Genomic DNA, 19,044 nt, shown 5'->3' with positions numbered 1-19,044 from the left:
AATAGTTATTGCACGTTTGTTGGTAAGTGTTTAGTCACAATTTCACAGCAAGCTATTACTGTAATGTGATAGATCTAAATATGCTTTTCTTTCAGTTTAATTATAACTTATAACTGAGAAATTTGTTTTAAAGTCAGCAGGTATGAAACCTTTTGCCTGATGTGCCATATTTATGCCTGCTTTGTCTGTCAGTTTGCAACTGTGCTCATTCCTTTGTTGCTCTGTTAAGGTTTTTTTTTAAATATATTTTCTATACATTTGTTTTGTCAATGTTTTTTGTTTTCATTTTTTTGTTTTGGATGGGTGGGGTTGAAATGTATGATGATACATTTTGTAACTAAATAATTTCTAATTTGCACTGTGACTAATTAAAGAAACTGTTTTAGTTTCATAGGAAGAACACTTTTTCACATTCATAAAATTTATTTTCAGAAGTGCCCAAGAAGAAGGAGCCGGAAAAACCGTGGAAAAAACCCGAACCTGAGAAACCGACTGAAGCAGGCAAGGATGCACACAAACATTGCATCATGTGAAATGCATCATGTGGACCAAATAACTCGCAATTATACACTTTATAACAGTAACAATTTCTAATTTCTCTAATAACTTTCTGAAGACTTTTATTTTAGTTCCATGTAAGCAGGGCGCTAACTTTTCATCAACGTCCGTAACGTTCCATTTTTCAGAAGTGCCTAAGAAAAAGGAGCCTGAAAAACCGTGGAAAAAGCCGGAAGTTGATAAGCCAACTGAAGCAGGCAAGGATGTTTAAGAAAATTGCATCGTGCGCACACACAAGTGTGTATTTGCCTGCAATCGGGGACCCCTATTGTCCCTCTTTTTGTTTGTACTTAAACTTGTTAGGAAGACCTCCCATATGTTTTGTACATGATTGCCAAATTGGGGACCTTCGGGAAGTGGGGACCCTATTGTCCTCTATTGTTCAACGTCCCCTACTGAATGCAGAAACAAACTCACTGCATCATGTGAAACAGATAAACAAGAAACAATTCTGTGTGTGCTTAATTACAGAAACTGTGATTGAGAAAACCACGTGCGTACCTGTTGTTTCTTGATAATCTTGGGGTTTTCGGAATATTTGAGATGTTTCTGTTAGTATAAAGAGATAGTGTAAAGAGTTATGTCAGAATTTTGAAAATTCTGGAAATTGCTTGTTAGGCCAAAAAAAAAAAAAAGTCTGTCTCTGGTCAGAGCGCGCGTCGATTTTAATCATGCGCGTCGATCTTTTTTTTCCCCAAAATGTTCCGCGGTAGCTCCAACAGCGCCCTCTATTTCCGCACCTCAATTTTTTTTACCAAAGAGCACCAAGGAATGGGAAATTGCACCAAGGCAAATGATCGTAAGCACCAAGGCAAATCCGCGTGGCCGCGTCAATTCCGGAACTTTGGTCTGACCAGAGACCGAATATTTTTTTTTTGTGGCCTTATTCTTCCCTATATTATTTCAAAGGAAAAATCTGCGATGGCCCTTTAGCCAAATATCTTTCTTAAGACATACTCTGACTGTGTGCCAAATGCCATGCTTGTATCATCAAAGGCACAATTCTCCCAAATCTGCCCCCCTAGCCAACTTGTTAAATTTTTCACAAGTGGCAGTAGCCAGACTCTTTTTTTTGGGGGGGGGGAGGGGTATTACAATGTAACCCGGCCAAAGTAAGCTATTAACCATCATTATTTCATCACATTTCATTTGCATGATACTTGCATGCTAATTAACTGAAGCTGTTTTCGTTCCACAGGCCGAACTCTATTCTTTTGTTGCCATTAATGTACATTTCTGTTTTTCAGAATTTCCAAAGAAAAAGGAGCCAGAAAAACCGTTGAAAAAGCCGGAAGTTGACAAACCGACCGAAGCAGGCAAGGGTCTACATACATTGCATCGTGCACACCGCTGTTTTTTTTAAAAACAGATGAATAGCAATAAAACAACGCTAATAATTGCATTATTATATTATTTTTCAGATGCTGTGTTTGAAATGCCCATACACAGACATGTTTTTTTTTTTTTTTCAGGGGGGGGGGATTGGATTATTTTTGTGCTCCTTGATATATATAACAAAAAAAATGTGAGCTAGCATGACACAAGCCGCAATTTTTTTATTATAATATTTTTTTTAATTCATTTTATGAACAGCATACCCTTCTGTCTTGTACATGTTGGCATGTCCTTTATACAGGGTGAGTAAAAAAACCCTGAAACCCAAATGTCAGGACTGTTGTTTTAGTGAAGTTCTGCATGTAGCACTTTCGAAATCTAGGATATGAAAGCCCAATTCATAAGCTTTCTTTTAGTACAAGAATCATTCAAATCACTCATGTACTTTTCAAGTTACGAAATTTTAAACACAACCACCATTTTAAAGTTCTGTCCACGGATCACAAAAAAAGTGTGCGTTCTTTCAGCATTTGAAACAAAAACAATTCACACACATCCCTATGTGATTTGTTTTCGTTTTGCTAAAAGAACACTTACCTTTTTGTGATTCGTGGACAAAACTTTAAATGGTGGTTGTGTTTAAAATTCTGTAACTTGAAAAGTACACGAGTGATTTCAATGATTCTTGTACTAAAAGAAAGCTTATGAATTGGGCTTTCATATCCTAAATTGTGAAAGTGCTACATGCAGAACTTCAATAAAACAATAGTCCCTACATTTTGGTTTTTTTTTTTTGACTCGCCCTGTATGTGAGTATACATGTATGTACACATATTGTTGCATTCATTTTCTCTTCCCTGTTTGTCAGTTTTATTATTAGTTTGGTTTTTGGGAGGGTTATTTTAAAAGAAGCTTTTTTATTGCATTTTGTAGGGGATATTATGCACAATATAATAAACTCACTTGCACTTTGTACAAAGTGATCTCTATCCATATTTATTTACAGTACATCGAATTTGCACAATGCATGTATAATAACGAACTGACTGCTCTGTTGTAGTTCCACAGGCATTAATCTAAAAGGTATGTCATCATTAATAAACTTGTTCATTTTCAGAGGTGCCCAAGAAAAAGGAACCGGAGAAACCGTGGAAAAAGCCGGAAGTTGAGAAACCAAAGGAAGCAGGCAAGGGTCCCCAAACATTGCATCGTGGGCACTGCATCTTGTGCAACAGATAAAAACCATGTAGAATTTACTGAAAGCAACGTTAATCTGACATTTTATTTCACAGATTCTGTGTATGAAATTCCCTTGCTAATTTAAAGTAAACCTGCTAGATACATGAGAATAAAAACAATGCTAATCTTGTATTTCATTTTACAGATGCTGCTGAATAAAAAAAATCATGCACAAATATGCTGTCTGAAATTTCTTCCTTTTTGTTTTGCTTTTTACTTTTCCTTTAAGGGAAATGTAATGAATTGGTGCTCTATGATTTATCATTACACAAAATGTGACCTAACATGACATAACCTGCCATTCATTATTTCTTAAGTTTTTTAAATTTTATTTTCAACAATCTGTCGTCTGAATGCTGGCACGTCTTTCTCTCAGTATGTTAGCTCATTTTAGTCTGTCATTATTTGGATGTTCTGCCCCATCATATGTATTGACATGCTTGTACTTTGCTATTTATGTCTGTGCTTGTCATGTCTAGTCTATGGAATACCCCCTTGCACAGCAAGGGTCTATGATATGTGAGCAGATTTGGCGATTAATCATGCAAAACAAGACTGCGTCTTGACCTCGAGATTCTGACCATTCAGCGGGCGCCTTTCTATCAGGTCTTCCGTAACCTGTTTTTGTATTATAAAAACATGGCATCCAAACTGACCAATCCACAGCTTAGTCCACATGCTGATCAAAACAACGTCACAGTCTCTAAAGACCACTCCGATTTGCTGGCGCAGGGTCGCATAAAATTTACATGCTATGATATATCGGACGTTCAACCGTGGTTCTGCCAACATGAGTGTCTGATCCTTATACTAGTCATGCTCTTGGTCCTTTCTTTGTTTTGTTTTGTTTTGGTAAATATTAATACATGTAAAGCTTTTGCAAATTGCATAGAGTAATTTACAGTTGCACCTTCTATTAACTGTTAGCTGTAACCATATCAATTAGCATTAATCTACATGTAATTTGCATAATAACTTACTGCATGCTCTGTTTTAGTTCTACAGGCCTAAACCTAACGTTGTGTCATCATTAATAAACTTGTTCGTTTTCAGAGGTGCCCAAGAAAAAGGAACCAGAGAAACCGTGGAAAAAGCCGGAAGTTGAGAAACCAAAGGAAGCAGGCAAGGGTCTACAGACATTGCATCGTGCGCACCATATTATTTGAAACTGATCAGTCAAAATAAAAACGCTAACTTTTGCAATTCATTTTACAGATGCTGAAAAAACATATGCACAAGTACGCTGTATGTGTTTTTTTTCCATTTTCATTTTTTGTTTGGTAGGGGAGAGTATTTTGTGCTATAATTTATTTTCTTTTATTTTTTACATGTGAGCTCGCTTGACAAAACCTGCCATTTTTTAATTTCTTTTTTATTATTATTTTTTTATTTTATTTTATTGTCAACATTCTTACAGTCTTCTGAATGCTGGCATATCATTTTACTGAATGTATTTCTGTACTGTTTGTCAGCTCATTTAGTTTATTATAAATTTATGTTCTGTCCGGCTTTATACAAGACATGCTTTAAATATTTCTTGTGTTTCTGGTCTTTGCAGATCTTGAAATGCACAGCATGTTTTTTGGGAGTAAATACGTGTATAAATATAGCTTTTGCCAGTTACATTTTTTCAAAACCAACTAACAGTTGCACTTTGTAAAAGTTAGGTGTAACCATATTCATTTAAAGAAAGTCTCATTTGCATAACATGCACAAACTAACTAACCTAATGCTCTTTTTTCGTTCTACAGGTTTATCCAACATTTTGTCGTCATTAATTAAAACTCAATTCATTTTCAGAAGTGCCAAAGAAAAAGGAGCCGGAAAAACCGTCCAAAAAACCAGAAGTTGAGAAACCAACTGAAGCAGGCAAGGCCGCTACAAACATTGCATCATATGCACGGCATTATTTGCCCACAAAAAAATAATAATAATTAAAAAATGAAAATAATATTTTTGCATTAATTTAGAAGTTGGCATAGACGACATTTTAGTTTGAACTGCAAGCGAGTAAATGATGCAGTAACGTTTCTCATGCAAATGTTTTATTTTAAAGCATGGCCATTTACGTTTTGACAATAAAAGTATACATTTATTTTCATGACAAGGTACAGCACGCGGACAGCAAGAATGCACAGTAACGTATGCCGCACTTGCATGACGGCAAAAGTGAAGCATTTATTTCAGCAAGCATATAAATGAATGAGTTTGTTTTCATGTTTTAGGAAGGTATAAAAAGGTAAGCAATTATAGATCGCAAATGATTGTTAGAATTAGTTATAATGGTTGTAACGAGCATTTGTTTTTCAGCTGGAATATACAAGTACTCCACTTCGTGAAAATGTGCACTGCATGACTGCACACATTTAAAAGAATTATGCAAACTGCTGCATCTGAAAATATATAAGACTTTTTGTTTATAACTATTACTACAACTACAGCTATAACGCTGATCATCGTTTACCATTGAGGATGTAACTATAATTTCTCAAAGCATGACTTTTCATTTGTAAGCACGGCAAAGAAGCTTGTGGCAGCACAATGCCAAATTAACTTACCGCTACCCTAAAGTCTCTAGCAGCTTTTTGATGATTTTTTTTTATATTCAAGGAAATAGACCAGACGACATTTAGTCAATTCTTGATGGGAAACAGAAAAAAATTACGTAGGGTTTACAACTGCGGCATCTAGAATACAAGAACAGTTTTGTGTTAATATAATATAAACTCATAATTGTGTTTTCCGGCTTCCGACCAATGCCCCTGAACAAGTACTTTGCCAGATTATGGGGTTAGATTGTTCTTTTGATAGAAATAGGGGTCATGAAAATGCAGAGGTCGGAATCTGAAATCCTCTTTCAGTCAAGGTTTTTTTTGGTTTTCAACAGAAAAATGGCTGTAAGTATTTATTCCTTATTTCCCAAAGCGAGGAATCAGTTGGTTTTTTTTGTCCCTTTTGAAAGAAAGAAAGAAATTAAAAAAAGAAGGAAAGAAAAACATTAAAAAAAAAAGTTTTAAGTCTGAAAATAAGTCCATCCAAGAACAGTGGCATTATGGGTAGCCTTCCGACTCGAACAGATTCACTCATTTCGGAAGGGTTACGTCATTTTCTCTTCAGAGACCCCGTCCAAGAAGAAGGCCCCGAAGAAAGACGAAGAGGCCCCGCCTGAAAAGAAACCCCGCCCCGGCGACAAGCCCAAGCCCGCCCCCGCAGAGGAAGCTATTACACCAATGGAGCAAACCCCCGCTGAATCGGCCCCTGCTCCTGTAGAGGAGGCTGTTACGCCAATGGAGCAAACCCCTGCAAAATCGGCCCCTGGTCCAGTAGAGGAGGCTGTTACGCCAATGGAGCAAACCCCTGCAAAATCAGCCCCTGCTCCAGTAGAGGAGGCTGTTACGCCAATGGAGCAGACTCCCGCCGAGTCCACACCAGCTCCAGTGGAGATTGAGATCACCCCAGAGGGAGGGATCGTGGCTCAACAGGCGCCGGAGGAACAGGCGGCTGTTCCCAAACAGCGTCGGATGTCGGCGACCGATTACCTGGGTATGTCAATTTTGAAAGTTTATCATCTCTTTAAATTAAGTTGGCAAAGTTTTAAACGCTTCAGTTTAAATAAACAGAACAATTTCAAACAGGCTTGAGCAACCGACATCAGTATATTATAAAAAAAATCCCAATAATTATGACATGCATTGTCAAGTTACAGATGCAACGATCTTAGTTTACATATACATTTTTTAATTTTAAAAACACTTGCCCTCATTTCACTTGAAGTATTTTTCCAGAGTCATTACATTCATACTATATTTTTTTCCATTTTTTACACTTTCAAAAGATGATATTTAACAATTTGGCTGATCAAAAAGTTAGTTTCCACAAATACATTACAGCACTCTTTCTCTGCATTCAACCTAAAATGTTTAACCGCCAACCTGTCTGCTGCCCTCATGTGACAATTAGATGAAGAGTCCGCCCCGGAATCTGCGCCCAAGAAAGGAGAGAGCGCCCCCGACGAAGGTGAATGCTTGCCCCGCTGGTGTGACTGCCGTGAAGCCAACGTCCAACTCGATATTTTTTTTTTCCACTTCCCCTTTTGCCGTGGCAGTCTCTGTCCCCCACCCCCTTGACACATACACACCCACACACCCACACAGACGTGCAAGCAGGTTTGTTTATGGAGTAAATTGAGGATTTTCTGTTGTTCCTCATCAACGATCTTTGCAACAGCTCTCATTGTTCTTTTAATCAATTTTCTAATCGAGGTCGTCCTCGATTTGACTCATGTCCTCAAATTACTTGATGAAGCTTCACAAGTGTGTCCTCGATTTACACCATAAACATGCACACACGAATAAGCGAGAATTGCATGCTACTGTTTATATTCGTGTCTGGGTTTGGAAGATTTGGGGCTACCAAAATAACAAAAAAAAATGGAATATACAATTGACAATGACATAATTTTTTTCCTTTGCTAATATTGTTTTATTTTTTTATTTGGCATCTAATTTAAAGTACTGAGAGAAAAAAGTTAGATGCTCCCCAAAAAATAAATTTAAGCAGGATTGGAACCTGCAGCCCCCAGAAATGGTGTTTCTTGCACTTCAGCAATCTAGCTAAATAGTTAATATTTAATTATTCTTTGCTTCTTTTGCTGATTTTCAGAGCATCAAGAAAAAAAGGATTGAACTGAAACAAAATAAAATAACTTGAAAAGAAAGAAATTTAAGTCGTTTTTTTTTTGCCGTTGCAAAATAAGCTCCTCAAATCTTGTAAACCCAGGCAAGAAGAAGCCCGTCATTACCCCGAAACTCCACTGATAATATTGACCTTGCTGTGTGGTACATTTGTAATTTTGTCACTTGTTCCAGAAATTTTGTTTTGCAGATTATTTTGTATCCAGAATAGCTGCCGTTAACTGAAGTTCCCTGTCTGTTTTAACCAGTTTGTGCCGGGATTATTTTGACCAGAACGGAACGAGGCGCGGGATTATTTTTCACTCGACCTCAAACCAGGCGGGTTGAAGCCATCACCCTCGGGCAGCACACTCATATTTCCGGCCTCGCTTGCTGCGAGCGGGTCGCTGACAGATATTTCCGGCCTCGCTCCCTGCGTGTTTATCTGTCATCCGTTCCGAACACCACAAAAGCTTTGCATGTATACACACACGTCATCCGGCGTGAACTGGTTAAGTCAGTGATGCGGAAAATTAAGGAAGTGTCAAAATAAAATAATTTTGGTCAGAAAAAAAAAATACAAATTATGCCAAATCAATGGAAACATTTTGACATTACGGTAATCATTTATCTCAGTGAGTTACATCTTTGATAATATTGACACTGGAAATTTTACATGTATTGTAAATTTAAAGTTGGCAGTTTAAAAAAAAAATGTTCGAGTACTAATCTTATTCTCCAAAAAAATATCTGGCTCTTTTTGTGTGTGTAGTACATGTAGATAAAATGTATTACATGTATATGTTGTGTTGTATTTCATCGTATTGTGGTAAATTTAAAGCTCTAGTCCATCATTTGTAATTTGTGCATTTTGTTCGTTTGAAGCAACAAAAGTGTTCAAAATCTAATAAAGGATACTGAGCAACTAACCTGATGAAGTTTCAGCTCAGCTTCAGCTGTACATTCCGAGAAAAACAGCATTCTAAGATCTCAATTTCAAATCAAAAGTTACTGAATCATGTTTTGAATTGTTTTGTAATTGCAGCTATACGCGGCCTCGCGCACTGATCCGACGAATTATAACAACCGCGCGCGCATGTGCGTCGTTCCAATACTTGTGCGCGCTGCGCTGAATAACAAAACGAACTACTATTTTAAATTTTCCTACGGTGCTTCTTAAGAATCACCATTGGAAATGCCTTCTTTTGTTGATTACTTCAAAATGACAGCTTCCCAGAAAGAATAATTTCACAGGGAGTTTAGTTCCCTTACTATCTTTCAACCAAGTTTGTTTTTCAACAGTAATTACGCCAGTTACTTTTCGGATGGCTGCAAATGATGGACTATAGCTTTAATCTTGTGTTAAAACTCGTCGCTAGAATTTAACAATGTGAACCCCGCCAACAGTGTGAGATATGAAACTTGTCCAGGAACCATTGGAAATTCGGGGTCCGCTCATAAGTCCGACGCCTCATAGGTCCGACGCCTCATGAGTCCGACAAAATCGCATCCCCTAACCAAATAAAGGCCCATAAGTCCGACGCCTCATAGGTCCGACGCCTCATAAGTCCGACGCCTCATAGCTCCGACGCCTCATAGCTCCGACGCCTCGTAAGTCCGACAAATTAAACGCCTTGTTTTTCTGTTGTCGGACTTATGAGGCATCGGACTTATGAGGCGTCGGACCTATGAGGCGGAATAAATAAATTTTATGCCTCATAAGTCCGACGCCTCATAAGTCCGAAATTTCGGACTTATGAGGCGTCGAACCTATGAGGCGTCGGACTTATGATACGGCCCCTGAAATTCAGTATCCCTTCACAACCTCACTTGAAAAGTTATAACTAACAGTTTTTGGCAGTGTTTTCTACTTTGCAACTTCATGCATAAAAACTAAGGCTTAAGTTTTTAAGCTTAGACTGTTGAATATATTCAAACTTTCAAAGTAAAAATTTGTCAGAAAAAAAGTCAGAAAATAATCATTAAGTTGTCTCCCTGTACTTGTTTACTTTTTTTTTAAGTTTGTGGGCTTACAGCTTTTTTCAAATTTAACTTGGAGATTATGACCGGTGATTAAACTTACTTGCATGCTTAAAAGCCTCCTTAATTAAATGTTGAATATTTTTTGTTTTTGTGATTATCGAATTCACTTAGTTCATATCAAAGAAATGCTTCATAAATTCAAACACTTTATGGAGACACATTAGTTCAGTGGTTTGCATGCTCTAACCTTTTTCTTAAAATTGTGACTCTTGGCTGAACAAACTTTTAGGTATATCCCTTCTAAAGATATTTAATTTGCAAAATTTAAGGCATTCCACAAACCATTTATACCGGTGTAGATATGCTGTTTCAGTTGCAAATTTGCATGCCTTGAATTGTGATTTTTGGCAGAACCAAATACTTTGGGGGGGGGGGAACACTTTTGGGGGGGTAAAACTACAACAATATGACTCATTACAAGGCAAAAAAAATGAAGAACTTTGACACATAATAAAAAATTTGCATACATTGTTTTGACTTTTCTCCAGTGCTACTAATTTATTAATATTCCAAAAGAATAATTTCAATTCCAGTTAAGTTGACCAGGCGTATGAAAGTGTGTTCCGTAGCTAATGCAGTCACTTTTAAAATCCTTTTTGCCTGTTCGTTAAACTAAGTTTTGTATATTTGTGTCGGGTCAGGGTTCAGAAAGACTGGTCAGTCGGTCAAGCCGGCCGAGACCAAGCCCACGGCTCCCCCACCGGCCGTCAAGATGAAGGAGGAAGGCGGGCCGCCCTCTTTCATAGAGTCGCCCTGCAAGGTCCAAGTCATTGAAGGTTGGTGACAACACTTCCAATTCTAGGCCTGTGTTGTATTTTTTTGCTGCGTTTGTCTGTTTTGTTTTAGTGCCGGCACCTAGTGCCATCGCCTGAGTAACAGTTTTCGGAACAGCTCTTTTGTTTCCACCAATGCGCTTGTGCTGCTATTTTGCATATTAAGCCACACCCTGCAGTGTTGTGCATCGGGTCGGGTTGACCAGGCTAAACTGACCCGAAACATTATAGATATAAACCGAATCTGAACTGAAACCGGGCGCAGTGACTGCACTAGATATTGCACCGTGTGAATCTCTGAACTGTTTTTTTTATTTCAGTTTATTTCGGGTTTTTCCAAAATGGCTTAAGCAACCCGACCCGAAAGTCACAAACACAAAACCGACCTGACCCGGGTAAAATTATGGACAACCTTCCCGACCTGACCCGAGGTCGGTTTTGGGTCGGGTTGGTTTCGTGTCGGTTTCGGTTTCGGGTCGGGTTTACACAACACTAACTCCTTGTTGCAATGCGAAATTCCCAAGACGTTCTTTGCGTGTGGTTCGTTGACCAAGTGGTTCGTGAAGGGGAACATGCACACTGCTCCGAAGTACCTTCTATTGCGAACTACCCCGCTAAGAACGTCTTGTATCAAGACTAGTTCTGTTATTTAAATTCAGTGATAAAGTTCAAAGTGTTTACTCGTAGTTTTCCGAGAGGAACAAGTCAATCAAAAGTCAGTCACTGATCGTCCAGTCTTGTAAGTCAAGTTCAAACTGATGAAATGAACTGCGGCAGAGGCATTCCTTTGATACTTGTGTGAATGAATGGATGACTTGTGATTGACTTGTGATGATGATTGTGATGACCGTACTGCAACTCGGCTCAGCAAAAAATTTTGCTCAGAAAATTTTGACTTAGCAAAAATCAGCAATGAACTAGTCATAGTCCATTTACATCTGTGACAGTTTGATTGCTCCTTCTGCTATATACAACAGTTCTGTGGAATTGCTTTCAACTGTGTTGACACGAAGCTTTAGTTTCTTTTTCTTTCCATTTTTTCCCCCATAAAACTAATCAGTCCATGTCTTTGACCTTTGACCTTTTTGACCCATAGGTCAGTCAGTGAAGTTTGAGGCTGTGGTGGAAGGCAAACCGAAGCCCACAGTCACATGGTACAAAGGCAGCACGAAGATTGACGACGGTTACAAGAATCGCTATGCTGTAAGTGTTTTGTGGGAACGGGCCAGCCGGCTTGCAGTGTCTGCAGTGATTGTGTCCTTGGGCAAGACACTTTGTCGTAATTTTGCTTCCCCCTTCTCAAGAGCATATTGGATGCTTCTGATTGAAGAAAGTTGAATGTCATTTTATCCAAAAATGTTGGATAAATACATTATGTCTACATTCACATTATCATTCCCCTTTCAAAAAAAAGGGGAAAAATTGCTGGACCTGTGGGGCTGCGTATCTCACTGTTTATCTCAAAACCTCCTGCTGTCCGACCAGTCACAGACAGTCAAAGTTCAATCCTCTTCCCCTGCCATGCCTTTTCCACAGGCTAGTCCCCAACAGTCGGATCATATGTCAAGCAAGCACTGTGACTAGTCAGATTCAGTCCACAGACAAAAGCAGGCATGGAGTAGGCACAGCTGGCTTATCAATCGCCTACAGTCAAAGCATAGCTGTATCAAGTTACATAAACAGTCCCAGCCAGTCGATCCTGCTTTATGAAGGCTGGGAGCTCTTAACTGTTGAAAAACAGTCACTTGCTTGATTTTGACTGAAAGGACAACTTGGCACTGAATGTACGTTTGCATAGGAGGTTAATATCAAAGTTACCTGCAGATGCTAAAGTCATGCACGGTGCTAAGTAAAAAAGACTTTTTAAAATCAAAGAGATTTTTGTCTTCAACTTGAAATTGTCAAGGGTTAGTGACCAGGTTTTCTAGCTTATTTCCTCTAAACCAAATCCAATCCTCCTTCCTCAATTTATCTCCTCTTTTGTCAGGTCAAGTTCTTGGAGAAGCAGGACGTCCACGTCTTGGAAGTCAAGAAGTCGGAGATGACCGACACGGGGAAGTTCAGCTGCATCGTGGAGAACGACCACGGCAAAGACGAGCGCGTCTTCTCAATGATGGTCAACAGTAAGTATCGGTGTCTTTTGAAGCCGTCCAAATTTTGAAAGTTCTGTCAAACAACATAAGGCTTGCGCAAGTATCACGGAGCTTCATTTGCCTAGCACAGAAAAATAGTTGCTTGACCAGAAATTGTAAACAGTTTATGTTTATATTTGTTTATATTGAAGGCCACACCTCCAACTTCACGTCATGTAGCAGAAAAGTGTGGCAGGGTTAAGCAGGCTTCATTTGCTCATTAAAAACCCAAGTTACTTAAATTCTGCTTGAAGCAGAGAAGTGTGGACGCTTGGATGGCAAGTCTAAGGCAATTCGTTCCAGCTATCCACTAGCCTCTGGCTGTAGAAGTGCTTTCTGACGTCAAGTCTTGGTCTGGATTTGGCTAGTTTCTGTGAATGTTCTGTGGTACCCGGGTAGTAAGCTTTCTGAAACATGGTCATGGTCTAATTTGATTTATATCAAATTATATATCGGCGCAAAAATTCCATCTTATAATAGTTTATGCGGTACCCGCTGCTATGTACATCAGATTCGAACCGGCCAAGCGATCCCGTTAGCTCGGTGGTCGAGTGGTAAGACATCTGCACTAGAAAGCAGGAGGTCGTGGGTTCGAGTCCCACCCGAGTGATTTTTTCCAACTTTCACTCGGGAGGTAACACACTGAGTATACAGTGTTTAAAACGTCGGTGAAGGGCAAAAACCTAATTTGAGTTATATCACCCCGGCGCAAAAATTCCATCTTATAATGGTCTGGATTGATCCTGTCGATTTGAATCATGATTTTGTAGGTTTGGAGGAGATCGCCCCTTTTCCTTCTTGTTTCTAGTGTGGTCAGGTGCAGATTGTTTAATCTCTCATCATAAGACAGGGACTTTGTGACTCATTTTCAGCTGGGTTCTGGTCGGCAAAAACAATTTACTAAGCAGGTTTCTGCTTAAAGAGCCGCTGCCTGCAGTTGCCAAAGGCCTAACTGATGGTTGTACTCCTCCTAAAAGAATTTGTCTTTCTTAAAAAAAGTGTGTCTGAATGTAAATTATGTGGCAAAAATGGAGACTAAGGGGCCTTTCACGCTATCCAGGCCCGTCGCCAAGGGTGGGGGGGGGGGGGGGGGCTGGTGGGGCCGGGACCCCCTTGGCGAGCACTTGTTCCCAACGGCAAAAGCCATACCTATGTGTTTTTTGTATTTTTTATGGTAGTGGGCCCCCTAGTTGGTACTAGGCCCCCCCCCTCGATGCTCAGGGCATTGTTCGCTCTTGCTTTGATTAAATTATATCGAAAAAAAAACACCCAGTGCATTACAAAACTGTTATTGGGCACATTGCTGAAGAAAAAGTAAATTGTTCCAATTCCAAATGAAAATTGAAAAAATTCACCTTTGTTTTGCCTTTTTTTTCCCCAACAGGTCTTTGACTTAAGTGTTACTTAATTCAGGGTGCTGTTTGATTTCTTTTTATATACCCCTGTTCAGCAAATTTTGGTTTTAGAAAAGACTTGTACAAGTGGAACGCCGCTATAACAAACATCGCAGGATCCACATGAAATGGTTCATAATAGCGATCATTCGTTATAAGCGATGTTAAGCTGTCTGTGCTCCGGTACTCACTTTTCAATAAATAGCGCACTTCAGAACTTCACCTTGCACGCCCTGGTAGTTACTGAAAGACGACTTTGAACATTTGCCGACTATTGAATTATGTAATTACACAGTTTTTGAGCTTACCACCTACAGCAATGGGTGGCTTTCCCCTTCTATTCCTTGGGGAAATAATAGCCACTTGTTGCTCTTCTGTTGACATTTTTCAACAATGTTCGGTATGTTTTGTACACAAAAATCGGGAGCCAAGGACGATGTTCGGTATCGCCGAATGTTTGGCATAGCGGTGTTCGGTAAAGCGACGTTCCACTGTATTTCTAAAATGATGTCTTTGCATTCAGTTTGAGTCATTAGAACATTGTCAAATTGTCGAATTGGAGAACCTTTCAGGCGCATCCCTTCAATATGATGGGAGAACCAATCAACACGGGAACCAAATCAAACAGCACCCTTTGAAAATGCTTACATTGTAACGTTGACACTTTCTGCACCGATAGAATACAGTGTCCACTGCACACAGCTGTCTCGGCTAATAAAGATGTTAAAATAGATCGTAGTTCAAAAACGATTTGGCCGCTGACTGTTTTGAGAGTGGCAGTTAATCATTGACAAATGTTGTCTCTGGCTGTTTTTTCTTTTTTTTTCTTCGAATTTTGGCTTCACAAAATGAAAACATTAATAATAGTAATTTTGTTGCGTTGGCTACAGAAGTGCTTCTGAGCTTTATTATAATCGTCTAATTGAGTGTAGAAAACTAAATTTCGAATGAAACAGTGTTGATGATTAATGATTAATTATTAAATAAACATGCAAAGTTAAAAATGATATTAATATTATAACTTTTAGTCCGCCGCTACGTTTCGTTCTTTTTTTAAGTGCATGATATTTTGGTCCCCCACACCAGTGTTTCATTTTTATTAATTATGCACAGACTTCCAGGACTATTCCTCCCCTTCCTTCACACGCGCTCGGCACACACAGTTTCCCACAATGCACTTTGATTTTTTTCTGCACAGCTAGACCTGACCGAACCGGGGCTCAGTTTTACAGTAGGGTTCCTGTTGAGGAAATCTGGGGGTAAAAGTTGATCCGGAATCACCAATTCCGGGACGAGTCACGGAAAATGTTTGGGAAAAAAATTGGAAAATTCCCAAGGAAAAAATATGGCAATATCTGGAGGTTTTATTTCCAGGAATTGTTCAGGATTCCCTACAGGAGCTCTTTTCCGTGACTGCATGTGGAAAACTCACCATTTATCATGGAAAAATTCCTTGACACTTCCCAGTGTTTTCCGTGACAAACATGGAAATTGATCCAAGGAATCATGGAATTATGGATCACAGAATTCCAGAAATCAGTGACTCAAAAATGTGTCGTCCGTTTTTCCATGACTATCCACAAAAAATAAAAAAAGATTCCATGTTTTATCATGGAAAACTTTTGGGAAAAATCACGGAAGTCTTTTCTCCCAGACGACTTGCAGGAACCCGTTTACAAGACTCACTAATAAGCACCAAGTTTAACTTTTGCTTCGCAAAACAAAGCACAGCTTACAGCGAGATAACAAATTCCCAAAACTCATTAGCCGCAGAAGCAAAACTTGTAAATTCTGTAAAACTGAGGCCCGCGTCAATTCACTGAAAACTGTCGTCAAATTTTCCCCGTGGAAAAAAACAGAGAACCCGGAGGCAGTGGAGCCGGAAGAAACTCCAGAAGAAGGTGTGCCATTAAGTATTCAAATTGGAAAAATCGGAAAAACGTACATGTAGCAGCATTTTTTTGAAAATAGAAATTCAGTTATAATTAGTATGGGCTCCGTGCACAAGTACCCCCTCAACGGTAAGAAAGGGAGAGTTTGGGGAGACCACTAGGAGAGACATTGGAACGCATTGCTGACGATGCCTGAAGCTCACGCGAAGACACTATTAATTATCGTGCGAGCGCGAGTGGAACACGGAATAATGTAATGCGTCTACATTTTCTGTGTTCCACGAGCGCGAGTTGGATAACGAATTTATCTTCGAGCAAACTTGACGCACAGTAAAGATGGAACACGCATGCGGTGCACAAAATTGTCAGTGGTCATTCTATTAAAAGTGTGGCAAAAGGAACGGCGCGCGCATCTTGGAATATCACACTGTTGTTGCCATGGATCGCCCAATCAGGATCAGAAATGTACATCTTGGAATAGTACAATTCACAGAGTGCGCTACGGACCTTGCAATCACGTATAATATTGCGCTGTTGATGCCATGGATCGCCCAATCAGGATCGAGGATTCAAGTTTGCTTGAAGATGATACGGGTTTGGGCGCATTCAGAATCGTGCGTACCTTGCCCAATACGCGCATGAGCCAGTACGTGCATGCGGTTTGTGCCGCCCATTTGGGACTCTCAAAAGTGGTCAAAAACACCATCTATTGTTTGTGCACGGAGTTCATACATTGTTTTCCATTCTTGTGCGAACGTTGGGCCAAGATACTGATAATTAGAAGGATCTTTTTTATCGTAGGATTTCTGGTAGAGGAGGTAACAGAGAAAGGATAATGTTGGGTTTTGACTTTACATGGACTCATCATTTATTGTTAAGATTTGTGTTGAACTGAAACTGGAATGGGTAAAACTTTCAGACCATTTCTCATGATATTTTGATCGGTTAGTGATCTTTGGTATTTTTCTTTTCTTTTTTTGTCCCCTTTTTTTGTTTCGGACAATTTTAAATACTGGAAGCAGCCGTTCTATAAATGTATAAGTAGCCCCTTTTTGACCAGACAATATTCAAGAGAATATTGGATAAAAGATAAGAAAACAACTTTCTAACTTTTCGTTGTTTGTTAATTTTTCCTACCACCAGAAAAGCCAGAAGCTGATGCGTTGGATTTCCGTCAGTTCCTGAGACACAGGTAGCTCAGAAAAAAATGTTTTATTCGATTATTCCAATTTGTACTTGTCTCAATTAATTTGATTGAATATTTGAATATTCGAAATGCTCTGATCCAGTTAAATTTGCTGCCGTTAGGGTTTACGTGCAGCTGTGTTTGTCTCCTTGAAACCGCTAAAAAAAAAATTTTCAAATATTTGAATAAAAAAAAAAAGCTGTGATACGACACGTGTGATCTTATTGAGCATGTTGTGAGCATGTGCAGTGAGGATAATAACCCTCTGGTGTGGTACCCTTTTCAGGGAGGTGGAACGGCGTGAGTCTAAGGTTGAGGTACCAGACTGGGGCACCCTCAAGGACACTGATGTACCCGACAAAGTGGTAAGAGCGACAGGCAATTTTAACACATACTAGTGGCTTGTTTGTTTCCAATAATTGAAACAGGTTCATATGCTAATGAATGAAAATGCAAAAAGGAACTCTAGCCATAACCTCATGAAACATTTTCAGCTAAACTTGCTGGATTTGAAACTTAGTCAACTTTTTGCAAATTATTATCTTAAATGTTTGTCATGCCAATAGAAATTTTGTGTTCGCATGCGTTTTCGCGCCAATTATGAACTGGACTAAAAGGCATAATAAGATCATTTGCATTTATCCCAAAAGTAACCTACCAAATTATTTTTAAAAAAATGCTTACTTGGATTAAGATTGTGTGGTACTAAATACCCAGTGGAATTCTTCCATCTGGCTTGCTGTCATTAAGAGGAAATCAAGAAATGTAGGTGATTTCCAACGATCAGTCAGTGGACTGATTTTTGGAAATAAAGAGTGCCATGGACAAAATCGTGTTTCGTGATCAAAAAGGTTGGGCATATTTTTTCACTGTTTTCTCGACAAGCGTATTAATATCCACTGAGCTGAAACTTCAACAGGTTGGGTTTTGAACACACTTTGAAGTTTGAGCGGCGTTATTATTGGAAACTGCCAAATGCATGAAAAGCAAATGATCCTATATGCCTTCGAGAATACCAAACTGGCTCATCGAAAGTCGTAATTCAACGTTCCACCAGGGCGCGGAGGTGACACGTCCCCTAAGATCGACCCGCGCCAACGAGCGCGACGGCCGGCTGACCCTCGAAGTTGGTTGTAAGGCCAATGGCGTCAAGCCCACCTGGCATAAGAACGGCCAGGAACTAACAGCCAGCAAGAAGTACAAGATCAAGAGTACGATCAACGACTACGAGCTGACCATCACGGACCTAAAGGTGGCGGACAGCGGGGACTACACGGTCAAGTTTGGTGACTTTGCCGAGTCCAAGTGCAACGTGGTCATCGATGGTGAGTCCGCGTGGTTCAGATTCAGGGCTTTTTCAAGGATTTTTAATTCTTCAAAAGAACTTCGCTGAATATTCGACGCTGCTTTTAAAATGGATTTTTCTTTTTCAAATATGAACAGATGTTCACTAAATAGTACTGAACAAATGTTGGAAATTTCTTTTCTGTATATTCACTGTGAAAGCAGTTTTTGATATGGGCTCCATGCGCCAACAAAAGAGGGCGCTTTTTTACCACTTTTGAGAGCCCGTAGACGGGACGCACAGCGTGTGCGCACTGTACTGCACTGGTTTGCGCGCGAAGTATGCACGACTTCCCGAATGTGCCAAAGCTAGTCACAGCGTCTTGCGTGAGCGTCAGGCGTCGTCGGCGCGCAAAAACATTCAAATTTAACTTGCGATGGTCTCCCAGACAAATCCCTGCCTCCAATAACTTTGGATCATTCAAGAGACGCAGTGGATGGACCGGGAACCAGTCTAGGTCTCCCCAACTCTCCT

General features: G+C 39.6%; 1 protein-coding gene across 1 annotated transcript in view; it reads left to right on the top strand.

Annotated features, from left to right (window-relative positions):
- The window catches only part of LOC119724634 (twitchin-like), a 102,517-nt gene that overhangs the window by 21,033 nt on the left and 62,440 nt on the right, over positions 1 to 19,044 (top strand). Inside the window, exons 15-29 of the mRNA XM_038195766.1 lie at positions 433 to 501; positions 687 to 755; positions 1,806 to 1,874; positions 3,011 to 3,079; positions 4,186 to 4,254; positions 4,933 to 5,001; positions 6,250 to 6,675; positions 7,093 to 7,149; positions 10,490 to 10,624; positions 11,718 to 11,824; positions 12,609 to 12,744; positions 16,007 to 16,048; positions 17,183 to 17,231; positions 17,512 to 17,590; positions 18,283 to 18,550. Of these exons, the coding sequence (XP_038051694.1) occupies positions 433 to 501; positions 687 to 755; positions 1,806 to 1,874; positions 3,011 to 3,079; positions 4,186 to 4,254; positions 4,933 to 5,001; positions 6,250 to 6,675; positions 7,093 to 7,149; positions 10,490 to 10,624; positions 11,718 to 11,824; positions 12,609 to 12,744; positions 16,007 to 16,048; positions 17,183 to 17,231; positions 17,512 to 17,590; positions 18,283 to 18,550 (1,713 nt within the window). The remainder of the gene's footprint in view (positions 1 to 432; positions 502 to 686; positions 756 to 1,805; positions 1,875 to 3,010; positions 3,080 to 4,185; positions 4,255 to 4,932; positions 5,002 to 6,249; positions 6,676 to 7,092; positions 7,150 to 10,489; positions 10,625 to 11,717; positions 11,825 to 12,608; positions 12,745 to 16,006; positions 16,049 to 17,182; positions 17,232 to 17,511; positions 17,591 to 18,282; positions 18,551 to 19,044) is intronic.

The sequence above is a fragment of the Patiria miniata genome, unplaced genomic scaffold, assembly GCF_015706575.1.
Source record: "Patiria miniata isolate m_02_andy unplaced genomic scaffold, ASM1570657v1 HiC_scaffold_18, whole genome shotgun sequence".
Taxonomy (NCBI): Eukaryota; Metazoa; Echinodermata; class Asteroidea; order Valvatida; family Asterinidae; genus Patiria; species Patiria miniata.
The sequence above is the reverse complement of the archived record's forward strand: the minus strand, read 5'-3'. Positions and strand labels throughout refer to the sequence as shown.